The sequence below is a fragment of the Vipera ursinii genome (assembly GCF_947247035.1).
Source record: "Vipera ursinii genome assembly, chromosome: 1".
NCBI classification, from domain to species: domain Eukaryota; kingdom Metazoa; phylum Chordata; class Lepidosauria; order Squamata; family Viperidae; genus Vipera; species Vipera ursinii.
Window position 1 is genome coordinate 13,495,560 of NC_139512.1, and position 26,866 is coordinate 13,522,425.

General features: G+C 44.8%; 1 protein-coding gene across 1 annotated transcript in view; it reads left to right on the plus strand.

Moving 5' to 3' along the window:
* Window positions 1-26,866, plus strand: part of ATCAY (ATCAY kinesin light chain interacting caytaxin) — a 41,039-nt gene that overhangs the window by 10,684 nt on the left and 3,489 nt on the right. The window contains exons 2-11 of the mRNA XM_083364336.1: window positions 9,121-9,179; window positions 10,807-11,031; window positions 13,351-13,536; window positions 13,693-13,795; window positions 14,389-14,520; window positions 17,724-17,810; window positions 21,379-21,477; window positions 24,544-24,579; window positions 24,703-24,741; window positions 26,530-26,562. Of these exons, the coding sequence (XP_083220462.1) occupies window positions 9,121-9,179; window positions 10,807-11,031; window positions 13,351-13,536; window positions 13,693-13,795; window positions 14,389-14,520; window positions 17,724-17,810; window positions 21,379-21,477; window positions 24,544-24,579; window positions 24,703-24,741; window positions 26,530-26,562 (999 nt within the window). The remainder of the gene's footprint in view (window positions 1-9,120; window positions 9,180-10,806; window positions 11,032-13,350; window positions 13,537-13,692; window positions 13,796-14,388; window positions 14,521-17,723; window positions 17,811-21,378; window positions 21,478-24,543; window positions 24,580-24,702; window positions 24,742-26,529; window positions 26,563-26,866) is intronic.

Here is a 26,866-nt window from a genome sequence, read left to right on the forward strand (position 1 = left end):
AGAGCGGGTTAGTCTGATGCAGGGACCCGCTCATCAATGACTTAGATGAGGGAATAGAAGGGGAACTCATCAAATCTGCAGAGGACACTAAGCGGGCAGGAATAGCCAATAGCCCTAGGTTTCCTTCGATTTCAGCAAGGCATTTGACAAAATAGACCATCACCTACTTCTTGGTAAGCTAGAAAAAGGTGGGATACAGGGCATCACCACCAACGGATTTGTAACTGGCTGACCAACCTTACTCAGCGAGTAGTCATCAATGGCACTACATCCAAATGGAGAGAAGTAAGCAGTGAGGTACCACAAGGCTCCGTCTTAGGCCCAGGACTCTTCCATATCTTCATCAATGACTTAGACGAGGGAATTGGAGGGGAACTCATCAAATTTGCAGATGACACTGAACTGGCAGGAATTTCAAAACTAAGGGGGGTTGGTGGTGGAAAAAAAGACATTTCCTGTCAGTGAGGACAATTAACCAGTGGAACGGACGTTGCCTTCAGACGTTGTGGGTGCTCCGTCACTGGAGGCTTTTAAGAAGAGACTGGACACTCACTTGTCTGAAATATTACAAGGTCTCTTGCTTGAGCAGGGGTTGGACTAGAAGACCTCCAGTGTTCCTTCCAATTCTGTTATCCTGTTTCCTGAAAAGGACTGGGGGTGACATGATAGCGGTCTTCCAGTATTTGAGGGGCTGCCCCAAATAAGAGGGGGGTCAAGCTATTCTCCAAAGCGCCTGAAGGCAGGACAAGAAGCAGTGGATGGAAACTGATGGAGGAGAGAAGCAACCTGGCCTTTGCCCTGGTGCGCCAGTTGCGGCCCTATCTGGACCGGGATGCCTTGCGTACAGTCACTCATGCGCTTGTGACCTCTCGTTTGGACTACTGTAATGCTCTCTACATGGGGCTGCCCTTGAAGACCACTCAGAGGCTTCAACTGGTGCAGAATGCAGCCGCGCGAGTTGTGTTGGGGGTCTCCCGATACTCCCATGTTACACCTCTGCTCCGTGAGCTGCCGGTTGCCCTCCAGGTGAGATTCAAGGTGCTGGTAATGACCTACAAAGCCCTACATGGCATGGGTCCGGATTACTTACAGCAGCACCTGCGGCCGGCGTCAACCTCCCTCCGTCCAGTGCGCTCCCACAGAGAGGGCCTCAGGGTGCCTCCGATCAGAGAATGCCGACTGGTGGCCCCCAGGGGGAGAGCGTTCTCTGTGGGCGCGCCAGACCTGTGGAACCGCTTGCCAGTTGAGCTCCGGATGGCCCCCGACCTTCGCTCCTTCCGGCGGGATCTAAAAACCTATTTATTTGAGCAAGCCGGCCTGGTCTGATGGGTTTGGTGGTTGGGTTTTAATATGGTTTTAACTATTGTATATATTGGGCATAATTATTTAATTGCTTTTTAACTTTTGTACTTTGTATTTTAATATTTATTGCCCTGTACACCGCCTTGAGTCCTTCGGGAGAAGGGCAGTATAAAAATCTAATAAATATAAATATAAATATAATAATAGTGAGGACAATTAACCAGTGGAACAGCTTGCCACCAGAAGTTGTAGGTGCTCCATCACTGGAGGCTTTTAAGAAGAGACTGGAAGTCACTTGTTTGAAATGCCATAGGACCTCCTGCTGAAGCAGGGGGCTGGACTAGAAGTCCTTCAAGGTCCCTTCCAACTCTATTCTGATGGATTAGTGCATGCAAGCAAGGATGGTACAATGGCTTCTTAAGATCTAGGTTAGAGAGACCCCACCTTGCACCAAATCTGTTTTTGATTGAGAGAACTAGATATATCTATTCTAATGAAGAGAAGGATGTGATAGCATCTGCCAATATTTGAGGGACTGCCACTGAGGAGTGGGGGGGGGGTCAGCCTATTCTCCAAAGCACCTGAAGGCAGGACAAGAAGCAACGGATGGAAACTTATTTAAGGAGAGAAGCCACCTGGAACTAAGGAGGAATTTCCTAACAGTGAGAACAATGAATCAGTGGAACAACAACTTCAGAACATTGCATCCAATTTTACTTGCCACAACATAAAAAAGATGCTGAGACTCTGGAAAGAGTGCAGAGAAGAGCAACAAAGATGATTAGGGGGCTGGAGGCTGAAACATATAAGGAACGGTTGCTGGAATTGGGTATGTCTAGTTTAATGAAGAGAAGGACTAGGGGTGACATGATAGCAGTGTTCCAATATCTCAGGGGCTGCCCCAAAGAAGAGGCAGTCAAGCTATTCTCCAAGGCACCAGAGGGAAGGACAAGAAGCAACGGATGGAAGCCAATCAAGGAGACAAGCCACCTGGAACTAAGGAGAAATTTTCGGACAGTTAGAACAAAAGCAGTGGAACTACCTGCCTCCAGAAGTTGTGGGTGCTCCAACACTGGAGATTTTTAAGAAGAGACTGGACAGCCATTTGTCTGAAATGGTATAGGGTCTCCTGCCTGAGCAGGGGGTTGGACTAGAAGACCTCCAAGGTCCCTTCCTTCTCTTCTCTTCTCTTCTCTACTCTTCTCTTCTCTTCTCTTCTCTTCTCTTCTCTTCTCTTCTCTTCTCTTCTCTTCTCTTCTCTTCTCTTCTCTTCTCTTCTCTTCTCCTCTTCTGCATTCCATTCCATTCCATTCCATTCCATTCCATTCCATTCCATTCCATTCCATTCCATTCCATTCTATTCTATTCTATTCTATTCTATTCTATTCTATTCTATTCTATTCTATTCTATTCTATTCTATTCTATTCTATTCTATTCTATTCTATTATTCCATTCCATTCTAATTCTAATTCTAATTCTAATTCTAATTCTATTCTATTCCATATTCTATTCTATTCTATTCTATTCTATTCTATTCTATTCTATTCTATTCTATTCTATTCTATTCTATTCTATTCTATTCTATTCTATTCTATTCTATTCTATTCTATTCTATTCCATTCCATTCCATTCCATTCCATTCCATCCCATCCCATCCCATCCCATCCCATCCCATCCCATCCCATCCCATCCCATCCCATCCCATCCCATCCCATCCCATCCCATCCCATCCTATCCTATCCTATCCTATCCTATCCTATCCTATCCTATCCTATCCTATCCTATCCGTGGTTTTACTCCTAATGCAAAGGGATGATTATGAATCCAACTCTGCCCACAGATGGAACGGGAAAAAGAACAAATTAGAAATAAAAGAGAGGGATTCACAGAAGAGTTCTTGATGGAAGTGGTGTGGCTGGCTCTTTAAAAGCAACACCTGGGATAAACAGCTGCGGGGATCTGGCTCGGCTTTGGCTTCCTGGTACCTAGTCACGGTTGGAAGGGACGCTGAGGCTGTTGGTCCGAGGAAGAGAGCAAGGGGGAACGTGAGAATAAGGCCAGCAGGAAAAAGGAGGGAGAAATCTCTTGCGTTGCTTTTCAGCTCCAGATGTTGTTGTGATGCTCCAGGTTGGGATGCAGGGAGCATGCTCAGTGAGGCAGCCCGCCCAGAGGTGACTCACGCCGAGCTTTGTCTATGGAAGGAGAGAGCATCGTATGATCCGAACAGCCCAGGGTGGGGAGAGGACCAACTGGATTGTAGTGGAAGGGGAGGGAAGGAGCAGAGAGCTAGTGAAACAGAATAAAATCAGAGACGGGTGGGTGGGTGGATGGGAGAGAATTACTTCAACAAGGTCTTTTCTGTAAAAAGGCTCGACAAAGTGAGAGTCGCACGGATTTCTGACTTTTGAAGGTTTGCAGAAACTGGGCCTCTCATGTCACTGTTGCACGGAAGAATGCGGAGGCCACGTCTAACATTTTGGGGGTGAGGGGAATCCCTTTTATCTGAGGCTGGCCCTGAACAACTTAACAGAATAAGAGAGTTCGAAGGGACCTTGGAGGTCTTCTAGTCCTACCCCTTCCTCAAGCAGGAGGCCATATATACCATTTCAGACAAGTGAGGTAGAATAGAGTAGAGTAGAGTAGAATAGAATAGGATAGGATAGGATAGGATAGGATAGGATAGGATAGGAAATATGGAATGGAATAGAATTAGAATAGAATAGAATAGAATAGAATAGAATAGAATAGAATAGAATAGAATAGAATAGAATAGAATAGAATAGAATAATGGAATGGAGGAATAGAATGTTGTTGTTGTTGTTAGCTGCGAAGTCGTGTCCGACCCATCGCGACCCTATGGACAATGTTCCTCCAGGCCTTCCTGTCCTCTACCATCTTCTGGAGTCCATTTAAGCTCACGCCTACTGCTTCAGTGACTCCATCCAGCCACCTCATTCTCTGTCGTCCCCTTCTTCTATTGCCCTCGATCTTTCCCAGCATTAGGCTTTTCTCCAGTGAGTCTTTCCTTCTCATTAGGTGGCCAAAGTATTTGAGTTTTAGCTTCAGGATCTGGCCTTCTAAAGAGCAGTCGGGATTGATCTCCTCTAGGACTGACCGGTTTGATCGCTTTGCAGTCCAAGGGACTCGCAGGAGTCTTCTCCAGCACCATAGTTCAAAGGCCTCAATTCTTTGGCGCTCAGCCTTTCTTACGGTCCAACTTTCACTGCCATACATTGCAACTGGGAAGACCATAGCCTTGACTATACGCACTTTTGTTGACAGGGTGATGTCTCTGCTTTTTAGTGTGCTGTCTAGATTTGCCATGGCTTTCCTCCCCAGGAGCAAGCGTCTTTTAATTTCTTGGCTACAGTCCCCATCTGCAGTGATCTTGGAGCCCAGGAAAATAAAATCTGTCACTACCTCCATTTCTTCCCCATCTATTTGCCAGGAATTGAGAGGGCCAGATGCCATGATCTTGGTTTTCTAGGAATAGAATAGGATAGGATAGGATAGGATAGGATAGGATAGGATAGGAAATATGGAATGGAATAGAATAGAATAGAATAGAATAGAATAGAATAGAATAGAATAGAATAATGGAATGGAGGAATAGAATAGAATAGGATAGGATAGGATAGGATAGGATAGGATAGGATAGGAAATATGGAATGGAATAGAATAGAATAGAATAGAATAGGATGGAATAGGATAGGATAGGATAGGAAATATGGAATGGAATGGAATGGAATGGAATGGAATAGAATAGAATAGAATAGAATAGAATAGAATAGAATAGAATAGAATAGAATAGAATAGAATAGGATAGGATAGGATAGGATAGGATAGGATAGGATAGGATAGGATAGGAAATATGGAATGGAATGGAATGGAATAGAATAGAATAGAATAGAATAGAATAGAATAGAATAGAATAGAATAGAATAGAATAGAATAGAATAGGATAGGATAGAATAGGATAAAATAGGATAGGAAATATGGAATGGAATGGAATAGAATAGAATAAACAGAGTTGGAAGGGACCTTGGAGGTCTTCTAGTCTGACCCCTTGCTCAGGCAGGAAACCCTATACTATTTCAGACAAATGGTTGTCCAATCTCTGTTTAAAGACTTTCAGTGTTGGAGCATTCACAACTTCTGGTGGAAAGTGGTTCCACTGGTTAATTGTTCTCACTGTCAGGAAGTTTCTCCTTAGTTCTAGGTTGCTTCTCTCCTTGATAAGTTTCCATCCATTGCTTCTTGTCCTGCCTTCAGGGGCTTTGGAGAATAGCTTGACTCCCTCTTCTTTGGGGCAGCCCCTGAGATACTGGAAGACTGCTATCATGTCACCCCTGGTCCTTCTCTTCATTAAACTAGACATACCCAATTCCAGCAACCTCTAGAGGCAAGTGGTTCCACTGGTTAATTATTCTCACCGTCAGGAAATTTCTCCTTAGTTCTAGGTTGCTTCTCTCCTTGACTAGTTTCCATCCGTTGCTTCTTGTCCTGCCTTCAGGGGCTTTGGAGAACAGCTTGACTCCCTCATCTTTGGGGCAGCCCCTGAGATACTGGGAGACTGCTATTATGTCACCCCTCACCCTTCTCTTCATTAAACTAGACATCCCCAATTCCAGCAACCGTTCCCTATATGTTTTATCCTCCAGTCCCCCGATCATCTTTGCTGCTCTTCTCTGTACTCTTTCCAGAGTCTCAACATCTTTTTTACATCGTGGTGACCAAAACTGGATGCAGGATTCCAAGTGTGGCCTTACCAAGGCATGATAAAAGTGGTAATAACCGCTTCATGTGATCTTGATTCTCTTCTTGGTAACTAAGACGAGTGGACTTCAATTCCCAGAAGGGGGAATTCTGGGAGTTGAAGTTCCACTCAAAATTTGCCAGGTTCGAAAAACCTTGCCTTAAAGGAAAAAAAGAATTTAATGCGTTTACGTGACGCTTTCTCCCCCTTTGGTGCAGGCATGTGACGCGAGTGTGAAACAGCCTTTCCTGCCTGTTCTATAGATAGCGGTCTCTCCGAGTGAAGTAAGCCTATTTCATAATAGTAACCCTCGGCCTTCAGAGAAGGCCCTTTCCTATAATCTAAGTAAATCCACAGATTATTTTTCCCTTTGGTCAGCTCAGAGGCGTGGCCAAACGTGGGCAGGACGCCTCCAGCTTTCTGCAAAATCGCCCGCGGTCTGGCCTGCTTAATCAGAAAATGCACAGGCTTCTCTCCTTCGAGGCATTTGAGGACACCGGAGCTTTCGATAAACAGGATTTGCTTGTCGAGCTGTTAGCAATTCCAGCAATTGCTACGATTGCAGTGCGAGCCTCGTTTATAGCAAGAGGAAGGAGGATCAGGTGGTTGAATCCAGCAACGGGGTGTACAACAGACTTGAACTTTCTCTTTTGTTTGTGAGGTTTGTCAGCTGTGCTTTTTTTAAAAAAAAAAACTTTTAAATTCCAGAATAAAGAGGAGAGAATAGAACTAGGACGGTTGCCAGAACTATTGCGGAATTGGGTATGGCTAGTCTATAGGGACGCGGTGGCTCAGTAGGTTAGGACACTGAGCTTGTCGATCCGATGGTCGGCAGTTTGGCGGGTCGAATCCCGAGTGCCGCGTAGCAGAGCGAGCGCCTGTTACTCGTCCCAGCTTCTGCCAACCTAGCAGTTCGAAAGCAGGTAAAAATGCAAGTAGAAAAATAGGGACCACTCCGGTGGGAAGGTAACAGCGTTCCGTGCGCCTTTGGCGTCTAGTCATGCCGGCCACATGACCACAGAGACGTCCTCGGACAAGCGCTGGCTCTTCGGCTTTGAAACGGAGATGAGCACCGGCCCCTAGAGTCGGAAACAACTAGCACGCATGTGCGGGGGAAACTTTACCTTTTAGTCTAAAGAAAAGAAGGACTGGGGGGGGGAAACATGGTAGCAGTATTCTCAGCATTTGAGGGGCTGCCACCAAGAAGAGGGGGTGGGGGGTGTCAACTTATTCTCCAAAGCAACAGAAGGCAAGAGAAGAAATAACGGATGGAAACTAATCAAGGAGAGAAGCAAACTGCAATGAAGGAGAAACTTCTTGACAGTGAAGAAAATTAGCCAGTGGAACAGCTTGCTACCAGAAGTTGTAGGTACTTTTGAAGAAGAGACTAGACAGTCATTTCTCTGAAATTGTATGGAGCCTCCTGCTTGAGGAAGGGGTTGGATGAGAAGACCTCCAAGGTTCCTTCCAGCTTGATTCTTGATTCTGGAATCCCCGTCGCTTTACGGTAGTTGATTGACATCTCTGGGGTCACGCAGAGGACTAGAAACATGTTTTGTTTTTTTTTCCTTTGCCACAGTTTCTTCCAACATTCTGTGACTGGTTTAGAGGCAGGAGAGCTGGAGAGAAATCGCAAATAGAAACATGAATCATCACTTAGTCATAATCTCCCTCTTTCTCCTTCTCCCCTCCCCAACTTGCACTAAAATCTATGCTGCAGGTGGAGCAGAAACCCATTAGGGAGAATTTGTGAAAGTCTTTGCACATTAACCAAATGATTGAAGTTGTGCTGTGGTGTCCTTGCTGCTCTCTGAGTGAGCTCGGTGGTTCCCTTGCAGATGTTTCACGGCCCAACCAAATGACATCATCAGTGTTAGAAGGGAGGGGGGTTTCTGGAGAGGAGGAGGAGGAGGAAGAAGAGGATTGTGGGGTCTTTTGGTGCGCTCTGAGCTTGGTGGTTTTCTTGCAGACGTTTCATGACCCAACTAGGGAACATCATCAGTGATAGCCGAGTTAGGATCCTAACACTGATGATGTTCCCTAGTTTGGTAATGAAAGGTCTGCAAGAAAACCACCAAGCTCAGAGCTCACCAAAAGACCCCACAATACTCCTCCTCCTCCTTCCCCTCCCCTCCTCCATCTGAGATGGAATAGGTCAGGAGTGTCAAACTCGCAACGTCACGTGACGTGCTGCGATGTATCGCAACTTTTGTTTCCATTGCCGGCAATGGGCTGGGTGCGGCTTCCGGATGATGCATCCGGCCTGTGGGCTGGCAGTTTGACACCCCTGGTATAGGTTCTCCTGCTTGAGCAAGGGGCTGGACTAGAAGACCTCCAAGGTCCCCTCCAGATCTATTCTATTCTATTCTATCCCATAATTCTATTCTGTTCTGTTCTGTTCTGTTCTGTTCTGTTCCACTCCACTCCACTCCACTCTACTCTACTCTACTCTACTCTATTCTATCCCATCATTCTATTCCATTCCATTCCATTCCATTCCCTATTCTATTCTATTCTGTTCTGTTGTTTTAATATATCTACTTATTGTTTTAGCTTGGGCATTGTGTTTAATTCTTTTTAACTTTTGTATCTTTGTATTTTTATATGTTTGCCCTGTTCACCGCCCTGAGTCCTTCGGGAGAAGGGCGGTATACAAATAAAATAATAATAATAATAATAATAATAATAATAATAATAATAATAATAATAATAATAATAATAATAATAATAATAATTATTATTATTATTATTATTATTATTATTATTATTATTATTATTATTATTATTATTATTATTATTGCTATTCCATTCCATTCCATTCCATTTATTCCATATTCTATTCTATTCTACTCTACTCTATCCCATAATTCTATTCCGTTCTGTTCCATTCCATTCTATTTCTATTTCTATCCTATCCTATTCTTCTTCCCCTCCTCCTCTTTCCCCTCCCTCTCCTCTTCCTCCTCCCCTTCCCCACCTTCCGCACCTTTTGTGGAAGGAAAGACCCCCACAACAGTCTGAATCTTTTTTTTCTCCCCCCCTCCTCACTGTCTCCCTCTAGGCCCCTCCCGGAGGAAGCAGGAATGGAGAGCTTGGGAAACCCATCGGAGAACGTGTTGGGTGAGTAGATGTAGATGGTCAGCCAAAAATTCAGTCCAGATTGGGGGTATTAATACCACTCTAGAAAGCCTTAGTAAGGCCACACCTGGAATCCTGCAAGCAGCTTTGGTGTCCACACTATGAAAAAGGATGTTGAGGCTTTGGAAAGAGTGCAGAGAAGAGCAACAAAGATGATCAGGGGACAGGAGGCTAAAACACATAGGGAACGGCTGCTGGAATTGGGGATGTCTAGTTTAATGAACAGAAGGACTATGGGGGACACGAGAGCAGCCTTCCAGCATTTGAGGGGCTGCCCCAAAGAAGAGGGAGCCAAGCTATTCTCCAAAGCGCCTGAAAGTAGGAGAAGAAGCAACGGATGGAAACTAGTCAAGGAGAGAAGCAACCTAGAACTAAGGAGAAACTTCCTGACAGTTAGAACAATTAACCGGTGGAACAACCTGCCTCCAGAGGTGGTGAATGCTCCAACACTGGGAGTTTTTAAGAAGAGACTGGACAGCCATTTGCCTGAAATGGGATAGGGTTTCCTGCCTGAGCAGGGGGTTGGACTAGATGACCTCCCAGGTCCCTTCCACGTCTGTTATTCTGTTAATCAGTGGAACTCCTTGCCTCCAGAAGTTGTGAATGCTCCAGTACTGGAAGTTTGTGAGAAGAGACTGGACAGCCATTTGTCTGAAATGGTATAGGGTTTCCTGCCTGAGCAGGGGGTTGGACTAGATGACCTCCCAGGTCCCTTCCACATCTGTAATTCTGTTAATCAGTGGAACTCCTTGCCTCCAGAAGTTGTGAATGCTCCAACACTGGAAGTTTGTAAGAAGAGACTGGACAGCCATTTGTCTGGGATGGTCTAGGGCAGGGGTAGGCAACCTCGGCTCTTTTATGACTCATGGACTTCAACTCCCAGAATTCCTGAGCCAGCCAAGCTGGCTCAGGAATTCTGGGAGTTGAAGTCCATGAGTCATAAAAGAGCCGAGGTTGCCTACCCCTCGTCTAGGGTTTCCTGCCTGAGCAGGGGGTTGGACTAGAAGACCTGCAAGCTCCCTTCCAACTTTCTTATTATAATAGTAATTATTATTATGATAACCTAGAAATAAGGAGAAACTTTGTGACAGTGAGAACAATCAACCAGCCTTTAAACAGCTATTAAATTGCAGTTTCAGGTAATCCCCTTGACTTAACAACAGTTTGCTATGCTCAGGCACAGAAAAAAAAAACGTGAGTTATGACCGTTTTTCGCACTTAACGACGGTCACGTGATTTACATTCGGACGCTTGGCAACTGGCTCACCTTTATGCCCGTCGCAGCATCCCCAGGGTCACGTGATCCCCTTCTGCGACCTTCTGAAAAGCAGAGTCCACGGGGGAAGCCGGATTCGCTAATTTAACAATGGCGGCGATTCACTTAACAACTGTGGTGAGGAAGTTGACAAAACGGGACAAAAACTTTACAGCTTAAGAACTGTCTCACTTAACCGCAGAAACGCTGAGCTCAGTTGTGGTCGTGCGTTGAGGGTCATACGCCACCTGCTGGTTGTAATTCTCTGCAAAATGAAAATGCAACCACCACGGTGATGGTTTTTTCCCTCCGGACTGCCTCCTATGTTAACTTTTTCTCCTTTATATCCTGCAGCTCACCCGAGCTCCTTACATTTTAGTAACGGAGCTCGCCACAAGCGGAAGACCCTGGTGGCTCCAGAAATCAACATCTCTTTCGACCAGAGCGAAGGGTCCCTCCTGTCCGATGATTTCCTGGACACACCGGATGACCTGGATATAAACGTGGATGACATCGAAACTCCGGATGAGACGGACTCCTTGGAATTCCTGGGCAATGGGAACGAACTGGAATGGGAGGGTAGGAATGGAATGGGTAACCTATCCCCTGCTGGGTTTCCTATCAGGAGTGGCTCATGTGCAGCTTTGCAAGATAGGATAGAATAGAATAGGATAGGATAGGATAGGATAGGATAGGATAGGATAGGATAGGATAGGATAGGATAGGATAGGATAGAATAGAATAGAATAGAATAGAATAGAATAGAATAGAATAGAATAGAATAATGGAATGGAGGAATAGAATAGAATCGAATCGAATAGAATAGAATAGAATAGAATATGGAATAAATGGAATGGAATAGAATAGAATAGAATAAGAATAGAGTAGAATAGCAGTAGAATATAGTAGAATAGAATAGAATAGAGAAGAGAGAATAGAATAGAATAGAGAATAGAATAGAATAGAATAGAATATGGAATGGAATAGAATAGAATAGAATAGAATATGGAATAAATGGAATGGAATAGAATAGAATAGAATAAGAATAGAGTAGAATAGCAGTAGAATATAGTAGAATAGAATAGAATAGAGAAGAGAGAATAGAATAGAGAATAGAGAATAGAATAGAATAGAATAGAATATGGAATGGAATAGAATAGAATAGAATAGAATAGAATAGAATAGAATAGAATAGAATAGAATAGAATAGAATAGAATAGAATATGGAATAAATGGAATGGAATAGAATAGAATAGAGTAGAATAGAATAGGAGTAGAGTAGAATAGCAGTAGAATATACCGGTAGTAGAATAGAAGAGAATAGAGAAGAGAATGAAGAGACTGCAGAATAGCATAGAATAGAATAGAATAGAATAGAATAGAATAGAATAGAATAGAATAGAGTAGAGTAGAGTAGAGTAGAGTAGAGTAGAGTAGAATAGGAGTAGAGTAGAGAATGCAGAATAGAATGGAATATAGAATAGAATAGCAGTAGAATATAGTAGAATAGAAGAGAATAGAAAAGAGAAGAGAATGAAGAAGAGACTGCAGAATAGAATAGAATTGGACAGAACAGAACAGAACAGAACAGAACAGAACAGAATAGAATAGAATAGAATAGAGAAGAGAATGAAGAAGAGACTGCAGAATAGAATAGAATTGGACAGAACAGAACAGAACAGAACAGAACAGAACAGAATAGAATAGAATAGAATAGAGAAGAGAATGAAGAAGAGACTGCAGAATAGAATAGAATTGGACAGAACAGAGCAGAGCAGAGCAGAACAGAACAGAATAGAATAGAATAGAATAGAATTCCTTATTGGCCAAGTGTGATTGGACACACAAGGACTTTATCTTTGGTGCAGAAGAGTGTACATACAAGCAACAAGTGATAAATTTTAATAATAAAATACAACGTCATAAATCATAAGATACAAACAATAGGAAATGGGTAATAGGAAAGATGAGAAGGATAATAGTAATACTGCCCTACTACATGGTTTGATATCCTAGGGCATATAACAGTGTTGTGGGAATTCGTTGTTTAGTAGAGTGATGGCATGTGTGTGTGTGTGGGAACTATCTTTGTGTCTAGTTGTTTTGGCGTGCAATTTTTCCTAGTTGGGAAGTCTTGGAAGAAGGGTAGGGCTTGTGGCCAAAGCGCTGAACAAATTTTTAAAAATCAAAATGTGGTTTAATTTTATTAGATTTCATGAATTAAAAACTTGTTCCACAATAAAGAAGCCAGTGCAGTCGTGGGCTGCATTAACAGAGGGATAACATCAAGATCACGTGACGTTTTAATACCATTTTGTAATGCCCTGTTAAAACCACACTTGGAATACTGTGTCCAGTTTTGGTTAACATTTTGACACTTTAGAAAGAGTGCAGAGAAGAGCAACCAAGATGATCAGGGGACTGGAGGTTAAAAGATATGAAGAACGGTTGCAAGAACTGGATATGTCTACTTTAATGAAGAGAAGGGTGAGGGGTGACATGATAGCAGTGTTCCAATATCTCAGGGGCTGCCCCAAAAGAAGAGGGAGTCAAGCTATTCTCTAAAGCGCCCGAAGGCAGGAGAAGAAGCAACGGATGGAAACTCATCCAGGAGAGAAGCAACCTGGAACTAAGGAGAAACTTCCTGACAGTGAGAACAATTAACCAGTGGAACAACCTGCCTCCAGAGGTGGTGAATGCTCCAACACTGGATGTTTTTAAGAAGAGACTGGACAACCATTTGTCTGAAATGGTGTAGGGTTTCCTGCTAGATGACCTCCAAGGTCCCTTGCAAGACAGTTATTCCATCACCCTTCCAATAAATTGGCTCCTAAGAATTGTTACTCTGATCCAGGTTATGCTTGCCACTCATCCCATCTTCTGGCTTCTCCTTCTCAGATGACACTCCCGTGGCCACAGCCAAAAACATGCCCGGAGACAGTGCAGACCTTTTTGGAGATGGAGGCGGGGAAGACGGCGGTGCCCCCAATGGCCGTCTGTGGAGGACGGTCATCATTGGGGAACAGGAACACCGCATCGACCTGCAGATGATCAAGCCGTATATGAAGGTGGTGACTCATGGAGGTGAGAAGCTCTGCAGACACCATGAGGTCTCCAACTAAGTCTTTGGAGGAGAAAGGAGCGGGTCCATCAGGTGGTTGAAGGCCCTTGTATTTCAGCCAGGGAATCTCCATGGCCAACTCAGCAGGTCAATTCCCTCCATGCTTCTGTCTCTCTTAGGTTATTACGGGGAAGGCCTCAACGCCATCATTGTCTTCGCGGCTTGTTGCTTGCCAGACAGCAGTCTGCCTGACTACCATTACATCATGGAGAACCTCTTCCTGTAAGTGGTGGCTCTTCCTGTCTTCTGCAAAGGAGGGGAGGATGTCTTGTTAAGGCAAGATGGGGAGCTTGCTAAGTCATCTCTAACGTGGGGAATTTCACCTAAAAAAGGATGGGTTTGCCAGATTCCTGGCCCTTTGGAGGTGTTTGAAAACGGGCTGCTTTGTCATCCTGGACTTCAACTCCCAGAATTCCCCAGCCAGCATGGTTGAAGACAGGTGGACCTCAACTCCCAGAATTCCCCAGCCAGTCTGCTTTAAGAGGGGTGGACTTCAACTCCCAGAATTCCTCAGCCAGCTTGATTGAAGACAGGTGGACTTCAACTCCGAGAATTCCCCAGCCAGCATGATTGAAGATGGGTGGACTTCAACTCCCAGAATTCCCCAGCCAGCATGATTGAAGATGGGTGGACTTCAAGAATTCCAACAGCTCATCCTGGGGGATACTGGGAGTTGAAGTCCACCTATATTAAAAGTTTCTAAGGTGGAGAAATCTCAATCTGAAAGGATACTCCAACTTTGTGACTTTTGACATATTTTTTTGGGCTCACTTTTTCCTCACTTCTCTTTCTTCTCTTCTTCTCTTTTCTGGAAGATACGTGATCAGCAGTTTGGAGCTGCTGGTGGCCGAAGACTACATGATTGTGTATTTGAACGGCGCCACTCCACGGAGGAGAATGCCGGGCATCGGCTGGTTGAAAAAGTGCTACCAGATGATTGACAGACGGTAAGGAGGGCCGATTGCCATCAAACCCGGAATCTAAGTTACCCTTGGTTCCATTGAGGAAGGGGCTGCCCTGCATCTGCTCTTTTGTGGCAATGCTGACCCACTCTCCGTGTGTGTGTGGGGGGGGCGTGTCTGCATTTTCTCACATCTGAGCATTTTACTCCTTTTTAAATATGTTTGGCCTGGAATCCTCAGAGCAAGGCATTGATAATTGGGTCTTTTGGTCATAAATTTGATATATCTATGCATATCTAACTATCTCTTTCTATCCCTCTATCCCTATATGTCTGTCTGTCTGTCTGTCTGTCTATCATCTATCTATCTATCTATCTATCTATCTATCTATCTATCTATCTATCTATCTATCTATCTATCCCTCTGTCTTTCCATCTGTCTGTCTATCTCCATCCATCATCCATCTATCTATGATCCAGGTATTTATCTCTCTCTCTCTATCTCTCCATCCATCCATCTTATATCTATCTGTCTGTCTCTGTACGACCATCCATCCATCCATCCACACATGTATATCTCCATCCATCCACCTTATATCTATCTGTCTGTCTCTGTCTGTCCGTCCATCCATCCATCCATCCATTTATATCTCCATCCATCCATCCATCCATCCATCCATCCATCCATCTCTCCATCCATCCATCCATCCATGTACATCTCCATCCATCCATCCATCCATCCATCCATCCATGTATATCTCCATCCATCCATCCATCCATCCATCCATCCATCCATGTATATCTCCATCCATCCATCCATCCATCCATATCTCCATCCATCCATCCATATCTCCAACCATCCATCCATCCATCCATCCATCCATCCATCCATCCATCCATGTATATCTCCATCCATCCATCCATCCATCCATATCTCCATCCATCCATCCATATCTCCATCCATCCATCCATCCATCCATCCATCCATCCATATCTCCATCCATCCATCCATATCTCCATCCATCCATTCATCCATCCATCCATGTATATCTCCATCCATCCATCCATCCATCCATATCTCCATCCATCCATCCATATCTCCATCCATCCATCCATCCATCCATCCATCCATCCATCCATCCATGTATATCTCCATCCATCCATGTATATCTCCATCCATCCATCCATCCATCCATCCATCCATCCATGTATATCTCCCTCCCTCCTCCCTCCCTCCATCCATCCATCCATATCTCCATCCATCCATCCATCCATCCATCCATCCATGTATATCTCCCTCCCTCCCTCCCTCCCTCCCTCCCTCCATCCATCCATCTATCATGTATCTATCAAATTTATGGCCGAAATACCCAATTGTATATATTCCTCTGTTTGTACTCAACACCAGAAGGAAAATTATGCTGGGCTAGGAGTCAAAAAATAACTTGAGGACCCCTCATCAACAGTTATTGATTTATTCTTGCAGGTTTTAAAATGAAAGAAAAAAACCCAGCAGAAAAGATAACACGAAATGCCTATGCTACGAAAGGGAGGAAATAAGGACGACAACCCTCCTAAGTGGTTTTTTTTTTTTTAAAAAAAAAGTGGGGAAAAAAATACAAAAGAAAAAGTAGTCTGGGTTGGGGAAAGAAAAGAAAAGAAAAGAAGAAAAAAGAGATGGTTTGCCAGGCAGAGTCACTGGCTCGAGAGGCGTGGCTATACAAATTGAAGAAATAAATACATTAAAAGTATTGTTATAACAGTAAACAGTTACAATTCTGTACAGATAGGGTTCAACTGACGACTGGTTGCTTAGTGACCATTTGAAGTTAAGACTGACACCCCCCCCAAAAAAAACGGTACTTCCCCTTTCGAGTCATAGTTCAAACCCCTCCCTCTTTGGTCACATGATCAAATCCCGGTTGCCCGGCAACCTCTCACACTTACAGCTGCCTGCCGCATCCAGCGATCACGTGATCACAATTGACATTTACTTCCACTTTCCGGCAAAAAATGCCTATTGCAGACAATAAGTGCATTTAACGACTGTGTTGTTTTGCTTAATGACCACAGCATTTGCTCAACGACTGCGGCAAAAATGTAGTAAAACTGAGTCGGTCGTGTGGGTACCTTGACTTAAGACCGTCCTGACCTACGACAAAAGTTCCTGGCACCATGATAGTTGTAAATGGAGAACTACTTGTAGATATTTATCTAACGCATATATTTTTCCAGTCCATAGAACTTTCCAATATACAACTACCGTGTTTCTCGTAAAGACAATCACCTGCCCGAGATGGTGTAGGTTCTCCTGCTTGAGAAGGGGGCTGGACTAGAAGACCTCCAGGGTGCCTTCCAGCTCCTATTCTATTTGTATTCCTATTATTTCTATTTCTATTTCCAGCTGGCTCAGGAATTCTGGGAGTTGAAATCCACAAGTCATAAAAGAGCCAAGGTTCCCCAAATCTGCTCTAGCATCAAAAAAGATGAACATCTGCCTATCTCAGATCCTTGAGAAGGACTTGATAGGTGGATAAAAAATTTCCAATTCCAGTCTGTGAACAGCTGGCTGATTGTGTGATAACCCGTAATAATAATAATAATAATTCATGTAATAATTTAATAAAATTTAGCTTGATGATGATGCCATCCATTCAGTCATTTTTGATTCTTGACGATCCTATGGGCCACATCAAAAATTTTCATTTAATACAATTTCCAGCTTGGTGCCGTTAACCACGACACCAACCTGGCTTCCTTTTTAAGATGTGTAGTGGTGCAGAAAGTTCTCACTGAGGTGTGACTGTTTTAACCTAGTTTTGTTTTGGGTTTTTTTTATTGAAAAGTTTTACAATACATTTTTTATAACAAAACAAGACCCCTCCCAACCCCCTCCCCTCTCCCCAACCCTTCCCAACACCTCGCTCCTTCCCCCTCCCCCTCCCCGACTTCCCAGAGCTAAATACAAGGTATAAAAATACAAACAATCATAATCTACCTTATGCAAACAACAATAAACTATTGAATCTATCGCACTTTAACTCTTATAAAATAACTACAAGCAATATAAATATCACATCAATACTTATTCAAATGCTAGGTGAAACTTTTTAGTCCCATATTTATTCTGGATATAATCAATCCATTTTTTCCACTCCACAATATATCTCTGTTGCGAATGGTCTTGGGGGTTTTTTGAGGGGGGGCCCCCCCAAAAAAATATTTTGCGTCGCCTTTCTTTTTTCACAGGCTACGGAAAAACCTGAAAGCGTTGATAATCGTTCACCCTTCCTGGTTCATTCGGACGGTGCTGGCGATATCACGGCCGTTCATCAGGTAAAGGAATAAAATCCTGCTTAATACTTTGAAATGGTTGCTTGTTTTGGCCTCTCCTGGTTTCAGTCATGCCCTACGGCAAATTTAACTCTTTCCTTGTTTTCCAAAGGGTTGCAAAAGTCCGGCAAGGCTCCATTTCAGCTTGTCCCAAAGGTGTTTTTCCAAGAGGCAACTGGACTTTGTTGTTCTTATAAGACAAAGTGTCAGAACCCACCTCAATCCACATCTTAGGAAATAAGAACTCTTGGATGCAAGTTTAGTCCAAAAGGAAAATGTTTACTAGGATGGAATCGATTGTGGCAATACAAGACGGAATCTGACAAAAGTTACATTTCAATCCTATATAAAGCATTCCCATTTCAGCCCCTCCCCTCATCCATTTGGTCAGATGTCAGGCCCTTCCATGGGAAAGGGAACTCTCCTTGGTTTTATGGTTATTGCTTTCCTTTTCAGTTGTAAATGAAGATGCGATCCAGATCTGTCTCTCCCCCTCCCTCCCCCAGTTCAAATGTTCCCTGTTGTTTGAAGATCGCCTAAAGTCTATCCTCTCCCCGCCCCCTTCGGAGAGATGGCAGAATCCCCAGAATAAGCACATTGTTCTACCTATACATTTATGAAATTTGATATAAATGGATTCTGACACAAAGGCCGCTCTTTCGAAGGCAGCAAAGTCCACATTTTTTTTGGACAGAGAGGACCGTTGGTTTGAAAAGGGGTCAAAGAGGCCATCTAGGTCAAAACTGAGCAGTTTTTCTCTCAACAAATGGGGCGGGGGGGCGAACACGACATTGTCTATCTCCAAGTCTACAACCCAGTCCTTTCTGCAGTTCCAAGGAGGCTCCACACCCATTTGCATCCCGTAGGTGACCCTGAGGAGACAGATAAACCTCCAGGTTGCCTCAACGACTCTCAGAGAGAGTACTAATGACCAGATGACTGCAAAGGAGTATCAACCCTTTCGCTTCCCCACCATCCAGTCAGAGCTGAAGAAGCTTCTCGGAGGAGAACCAAGACGTCTTCAAAGAAAAACAAAGCGAGTCCAGTTGCCTCATGAAAAAAGTGCCTTTGGGACAACCGTGACCTGGATGACTGAGAATCTCCATAAGACATCCTTCACAGTCAGATCCTTCACGAGCAGATCCACGAAGCAAACTGGGTTTTCTCGGTAGCCAGTCATCGAATTAACCATGACTCAAACTTCAACTGTGACCTGGCTGACCAAGAATCTCCATTTCAGCTGTCTTCCCCTTTTTGACATGTTGGACTACAATTCCCATCGCCCCTGGTTGCCTGGAGCCTCCAGCCAACATGGCCACTGGCTGAGGATTGTAGGTAGTCCTGGACTTCACAGCGGCTCGTTTAGTGGCCGTTCAAAGTTACAAAAAGCGACTTAGGACCGTTTTCCCCACTTATGACGGTCGCAGCATTCCCCGTGGTCACATGATCCAAATTCGGACGCTTGGCCACTGACTCACAGTTACGACGGTTGCAGTCATCCCCTTGTGCGACCTTCTGACAAGCAAAGTCAACGGGGAAGCCAAATTCACTTAACAACTGCGTCACTAAATTTATCAGCTGCAAGTGATGCGCTTTACAACCAGGGCAAGGAGGGTCGTAACATGGAGCAAAACTCACTGAACGGCCGCCTTGCTTATCAGTGGAAAAATTTGGGCTCAGCTGTGGTCATGGCGGTTGAGGACTTCCTGTAATGAAATGGCTAGCATTGTCTAGCTCCTAACCCTCCTGCAGGATACAAGCATCTTTAAAAGCCGTTTAATCACTTTTGCTTTCACAAAGAGCAGGGTTGTTAGCAACGTCCTCTAAGCTAATAGCCATAGGGGTCCGGAGTACCTCGGGGATCACCTGCTGCCGGCGTCAACTTCCCTCCGCCCTGTGCGTTCCCACAGAGAGGGCCTCCTCAGGGTGCCACCGGTCAGAGAATGTCGTCTGGTGGCCCCCAGGGGGAGATCCTTCTCTGTGGGCGCCCCGGAGCTATGGAACCAGTTACCGGTTGAGCTCCGGACGGCGCCCGATCTTCGCTCCTTTCGCCGCGATCTGAAAACATACCTGTTCGAACAAGCCGGCCTGGCCTGAGGGGGGATTGGTGGGGTTTTACTATCATTTTATTGGGGTTTTATTAATGTATTTATTGTTGGGCATGTATTTAATTACTTTTTAATTTTTGTAGCTTTGTGTTTTATTCTTGCCCTGTACACCGCCCTGAGTCCTTCGGGAGAAGGGCGGTATAGAAATATTAATAAATTAAATTAAATTAAATTAAATTAAATTCAGGCAGTCCTCAACTTACCACCACAGCTGAGACCAGAATAGACAATGCAGTCCTTAAGCAGGTCATCACACGACCGGATCCGATTTTAAAACCTACCTACATGTCTGCCTTCCTTCCTTCCTTCCTTCCTTCCTTCCTTCCTTCCTTCCTTCCTTCCTTCCTTCCTTCCTTCCTTCCTTCCTTCCTTTGCTCCATAACAGAATGACTCCTTCCATCCTTCCTTCCTTCCTTCCTTCCTTCCTTCCTTCCTTCCTTCCTTCCTTCCTTCCTTCCTTTGCTCCATAACAGAATGACTCCTTCCTTCCTTCCTTCCTTCCTTCCTTCCTTCCTTCCTTCCTTCCTTCCTTCCTTCCTTTGCTCCATAACAGAATGACTCCTTCCTTCCTTCCTTCCTTCCTTCCTTCCTTCCTTCCTTCCTTCCTTCCTTCCTTCCTTCCTTCCTTCCTTCCTTCCTTCTATAAGAGAATGGAAGGGACCCTGGTGGTCTTCTAGTCCAACCCTCTGCTCAAGCAGGAAACCCTATACCTTCCTTCCTTCCTTCCTTCCTTCCTTCCTTCCTTCCTTCCTCCCTCCCTCCCTCCCTTCCTTCCTTCCTTCCTTCCTTCCTTCTTTCCTTCGCTCCATAACAGAATGACTCCTTCCTTCATTCCTTCCATCCATCCTTCCTTCCTTCCTTCCTTCCTTCCTTCCTTCCTTCCTTCCTTCCTTCCTTCCTTCTTTCCTCCCTCCCTCCCTCCCTCCCTTCCTTCCATAACAGAATGGGTCCTCCCTTCCTTCCTTCCCCTCTCTTTTCCTTCCTTCCTTCCTTCCTTCCTTCCTTCCTTCCTTCCTTCCTTCCTTCCTTCCTTCCTTCCTTCCTTCCTTCCTTCCATAACAGTATGGAAGGTCTTCTTGGAGGTCATCTAGCCCAACCCCCTGCTCAGGCAGGAAACCCTCTTAACATTTCAGACCGGTGGTTGTCCATCCTCTTCTTAAAAACCTCCAATGTTGGAGCACTCGCCACTTCCCCAGATGACTTTGCTCGTCAGAAGCTGACTGACAAGGTCGCGAACGGGGATCACACGACTGCAAGACCCTGCAACCATGGTCAATGCAGGCAATCCTCCAAGGGCACAAATGGTGATCGGGCGGCCTCAGGGATGATGGGGACCGTTGTCACCTGGAGGGTGGGCCGTAAGTCCCTTTTCCCAAGGCCGTTGCAGCTGCGAAGGGTTGCGAGTTCAGGAACTACCTCTTGAAGCTGAAGCTAAAACCGCGTGTCTCTCTCTTCTCTTCCAGTGTGAAATTCATCAGCAAAATCCAGTACGTTCACACCTTGGAGGAACTGGCTCACACGATTCCCATGGAGCACGTCCAGATTCCCGACTGCATCTTGCAGTAAGGGTTTTTTTTTTAATATTTTCAGTATACTGCAGCGATTAAAATAAGCAACGGTGCCCTTCTTTAGAGTAGATTTGGTTTGTTCCAGGGCCTCGTCACGAGTTATATAGTGCATTACGGTGTGGAAGACAGGATCGGGTGTGCGTGCACCTGTGCAGGTAAAGGGGTGTGGCGTGTGTCAGCCCTGGGAGACTCCGTGCTGGGGTCACCTCGCCTGGAGGCAGGGAAGGGCTAGTGGAGCTCTTGGGAATCCTGGCTAGGAAAAATAGAAATTGAGAGGTTGGGAGAAGACTGTCGTTTCCTCACCTGGGGAAGATGGGTGGGGGATTCTGGGAGTTGAAGTCCACCCACCTTCAAGTTGCCTAGGCTGAGAAACGTGGTGTATGTTAGAGCATGCCAGGCTAACTCAGTTGACAGAAATAACTATCGATACTAGCAATAATAGCAATCTCTTCCTCCTCCTCCTCCTTCTCCTTCTCCTCGTCTTTCTTCTCCTTCTTCTCCTCCTCCTCCTCCTCCTCTTCGTCCTTCTCCTCCTCCTCCTCCTCCTCTTCTTCCTTCTTCTCCTCCTCCTCCTCCTCCTCCTTCTCCTCGTCTTTCTTCTCCTTCTCCTCCTCCTCTTCCTCCTCCTTTCTTTTCCTCCTTTCTCCTCCTTCTCCTCTTCCTCCTCCTCCTCCTCCTCGTCTTCTTCTTCCTCCTCCTTCTCCTCCTCCCCCTTCTCCTTCTCCTCTTCTTCTTCCTCCTCTCTCCTCCTCCTCCTCCTCCTCTTCTTCCTTCTTCTCCTCCTCCTCCTCCTCCTCCTCCTCCTCCTTCTCCTCATCTTTCTTCTCCTTCTCCTCCTCCTCTTCCTCCTCCTTTCTTCTCCTCCTTTCTCCTCCTTCTCCTCTTCCTCCTCCTCCTCCTCCTCGTCTTCTTCTTCCTCCTCCTTCTCCTCCTCCCCCTTCTCCTTCTCCTCTTCTTCTTCCTCCTCTCTCCTCCTCCTCCTCCTCTTCTTCCTTCTTCTCCTCCTCCTCCTCCTCCTCCTTCTCCTCGTCTTTCTTCTCCTTCTCCTCCTCCTCTTCCTCCTCCTTTCTTCTCCTCCTTTCTCCTCCTTCTCCTCTTCCTCCTCCTCCTCCTCCTCGTCTTCTTCTTCCTCCTCCTTCTCCTCCTCCCCCTTCTGCTTCTCTTCTTCTTCCTCCTCTCTCCTCCTCCTCCTTCTCCTCTTCTTCTTCCTCCTCCTCCTTCTTCTCCTTCTCCTTGTCTTTCTTCTCCTCCTCCTCTTCCTTCTTCTCCTCCTCTTCTTCCTCCTCCTCTTCCTCCTCCTTCTCCTCCTCCTTCTCCTCTTCTTCTTCCTCCTCCTCCTTCTTCTCCTTCTCCTCGTCTTTCTTTTCCTCCTCTTCTTCCTCCTCCTCTTTCTCCTTCTCCTCCTCCTTCTCTTCTTCTTCCTCCTCCTCCTTGTCTTCTTCTTCCTCCTCCTCCACCTTCTCCTGCTCCTCCTCCCCCTTCTCTTCCTCCTTCTCCTTCTCCTCTTCTTCCTCCTCCTCCTCTTTCTCCTCCTCCTTCTCCTCCTCCTCGTCTTCTTCTTCCTCCTCCTCCTCGTCTTCTTCTTCCTCCTCCTTCTCCTCCTCCTCCTTCTCCTCCCCCTTCTCTTCCTCCTCCTCCTCCTCCTCCTCTTCTCCTCCTCCTGGCCCTCTTCCTCCTCCTCCTCAGCCTGCGCCGAATCTCCGATGAAATATGAGATTCCTCAGTCTTCAGCCCATCCTTGCTTGGCTGAGGACTTTTCTATTAGGTTCTGCCCCACCCCCAAATATTTTTGAAAGATAATCCAGGCAAGGGGAAGCGGACCAGTGCCTGGGGGCCCTCTCCTGCCTAGAGGAACCGGTGGGGGCCCACCTGGAATCGAAACATGGGAGCTAAAGCCAATAACCAAGGCTCAGTGCAAAGATTGATTAGAGAGTCGCCAAGAGAATAGTGGGGGACACTAGAGGTGCGCTTGTTTTATACTTTTCGGAAAGAGGGAAAAGGGTAAACCGTCCTAATGTAATGCATAAGAATTAATGGATCAGAGCTCAGGTTGTTTCCTGCCCTTCTGCTACCCACAGAAATCAGCGGTTTTAGTTAGAAGAAATATTTGCATCCCGAGATTCAGGGGCTGCTGTGGGAATGGAGGGATATAAGGTAACCACGGGTTGCTCTGAGCTACATTAGAGCAACTAAGACGATCCAAGGCCTGGAAACTAAAACTACTCTACTCTACTCTACTCTACTCTACTCTACTCTACTCTACTCTACTCTACTCTACTCTACTCTACTTCTGTTCTATTCTGTTCTGTTCTGTTCTGTTCTGTTCTATTCTGTTCTATTTATCATTATTCTATTCTATTCTATTCTATTCTATTCTATTCTATTCTATTCTATTCTATTCTATTCTATTCTATTCTATTCTATTCTATTCTATTCTATTCTATTCTATTCTCCTCTTCTCTACTCTACTCCTCTTCTCTTCTCCTCTCCTCTCCTCTCTCCTCTCCTCTCCTCTCCTCTCCTCTCCTCTCCTCTCCTCTCCTCTCCTCTCCTCTCCTCTCCTCTACTCTACTCTACTCTACTCTACTCTACTCTAGTTCTGTTCTATTCTATTCTGTTCTGTTCTGTTCTCCATTCCATTCCATATTTTCTATCTTATTCTATTCTATTCTATTCTATTCTATTCTATTCTATTCTATTCTATTCTATTCTATTCTATTCTATTCTATTCTATTCTATTCTATTCTATTCTATTCTATTCTATTCTATTCTATTCTATTCTATTCCATTCCATATTCTATTCCATTCCATTCCATATTCTATTCTATTCTATTCTATTCTATTCTATTCTATTCTATTCTATTCTATTCTATTCTATTCTATTCTATTCTATTCTATTCTATTCTATTCTATTCTATTCTATTCCATATTCTATTCTATTTTATTCTGCTCTATTCTATTCTATTCCACTTGTCTATTGAACAGTCTCATTCATCGGAAAACTGATTTTTCCCACACCCAGGGGAGAACCTCCTAACCTTCTCCCTGCCTTTGCTGTAGGTTCGAAGAGGAGCGAAACCAGGCCAGGAAAGAGCAGTACGTGTCCTTCTGTGGGCCAGGAGGGGGAGGAAGTGGGGGGGGGGGTGTCACCCAGACCCGCTGGGGTAGCAGGTCTGGGAAGGGACTGTTTCACCCGGCCATGCTCTTATTTCGTTCCAGGGCGGAAGGAGCGAAACAGGACACGTCTGAGAGACGCAGGTAAGCTTCCCCTGCCCCCTTTGGCCAACAACATGCTTATGCCAGGGATGGTCAGAAGAAAGCTGAAAAAATTGGGGGAGGCAGGAGACCCCTTTCCACCCCCAGAGGCTCTTCAGAGATATCGGAGGCCTGACAACTTCCCCATGCCAGCTGTGGAATTCTGGGAGGTGAAGCCCATCCATCTTCAGGTGTCCAAGCTTGAGAAACTCTGCTCTAGGCCTTCCATGTGCCCTTGGAATATTTATTCCCTTGGAATGAAACTGGTTCACTGGGAAGGGGGCTCCCACTGACTCGCTACTCTGGTGAGGCTGTCCTGCCAAAGGACCAGGGGACCTAGGGGTGGCCAGAGAAGTGAAGGAAGAGAAGAGGAGGCTCGTAGCTTGTAGCTGAACGGTGAGGGGTCCATGATGCTCTCTGAGCTTGGCGGTTTCCTCGCAGACATTTCATAACCCAACTAGGTAAGATCGTCAGTGCTAGATGTCACGTTTCCGACATCTGGGCTTTACAAGTGACTCTGAGGCATGGTTTACCTTAAAAGTCCTTTATTCAGCCTAATACCGCCCTGAGTCCTATGGGAATAGGGCGGTATATAAATTTAAATAATAAATAAATAAATAAATAAATAAATAATAATACACCGGCTAAATAAACGACCTTCGCTCGTTTCGTCGGGACCTAAAAACCTGGCTATTTGAGTTAGCCGGCCTGGACTGAGGGGTTTTAAGGTTTTAAATTTTAAATTTTAAACTCTTTGGGGGCTATTAATTTTAATTTATTTTAATTTGTACATTGCACTGTTTTAATTTGCCCTGTGAACCGCCCTGAGTCCCTCGGGGAAAGGGCGGTATATAAATCGAAACAAATAAATAAATGCTTGCTCGAAGGAGGCTGGAATCTGAAATCTCCGCCCTCCCCTTGCACAATATATCAAAACACAATTCTCCACCTTTCTAATGTTGTCATTAATTGTATTCTCCAATTAATTGAAAGAATCAGCTTCCCTTCCGTTAGAAGAACCGCCAAAGTCTTATCTTCTTTAATTTCAGATGGCCTTGAAGGTACAATCCTCCTCCTCCCCCCTCCCAACTTTAAACTCAATCTTTTAAAGCAATACACAAGTTTAACATATGAAATGGCTACTTCTTCATCTCTTCTCAAGCAAGAACATTTGATGTTAGCAGTATTGACACTAGAAGGAGAAGGGATTGGTTTGTTTGTTTTATTGTTTTTTTTGGGGGGGGGAGAAAGGGGTTTGTTGAGAGGAGGAGGAAGACTGTGAGGTTCTGGTTTTCTCTGAAATTGGCGGATTTCTTGCAGACGTTTCATGACCCAACTAGGTAATTCATTACCTTCCAGCACTGGAGATGTTACCTAGTTGGGTCATGAAATGTCTGCAAGGAAACCACCAAGCTCAGAGACCACCATGGATCTCACAGATGGCCCCTTGGATGCAATTCAGAAGCTGGATCTTTCCCCTTCTCCTCTGGGCCCTTTGGGTGTGTGTGTGTGTTCATGACACAATGTCAGGGTGCTTCTTTTCCAAGTTGGATCAACCCCAGCTACTGATTATTATTATTATTGGCAGGAAATGGTTATTTTCTATACTATTTCTGCCATGTGGCCAAATAACTCGCCACTTCAAAGCAGTGTGTGTGGGGGGAAATCATTAGCTTCTCTGCTGGAGGACTCAAACTATCCGGGGCAGCCCAGAGTCAACTGGCATTTCCAAAAATAAATAAAATCAAATAAATGCATTTTATAACAACATTTCTCTAACTTCCAAAACAGGACTGCCGTTCCTTCAGAAGACCAGGAAACAAGGTTTGGGATTCGTTTTTTTTTTAAATTAAAATTCACGTCTTTTTTTTAAAAAATCATTGTTCTTAAGAACACCTTTGTGAGATGATCTCATGAGGTCGATGGATCGTTAAGGTGCTTCCAAGTAAAGGCATCACGCAGAGATGCAATCATATTAGCTTTATTCAATGATAGATTAAAGAGAAAGAAATACTTGGCATGAAGGCATTCATGCCTGCATGTGAGAGAGAACAAAAGAAAAGAAAAAGCAAGCTAGCATAGCATAACTGGAACAGAACAAGAACTAAACTGAAGAGAGACTAGAAGC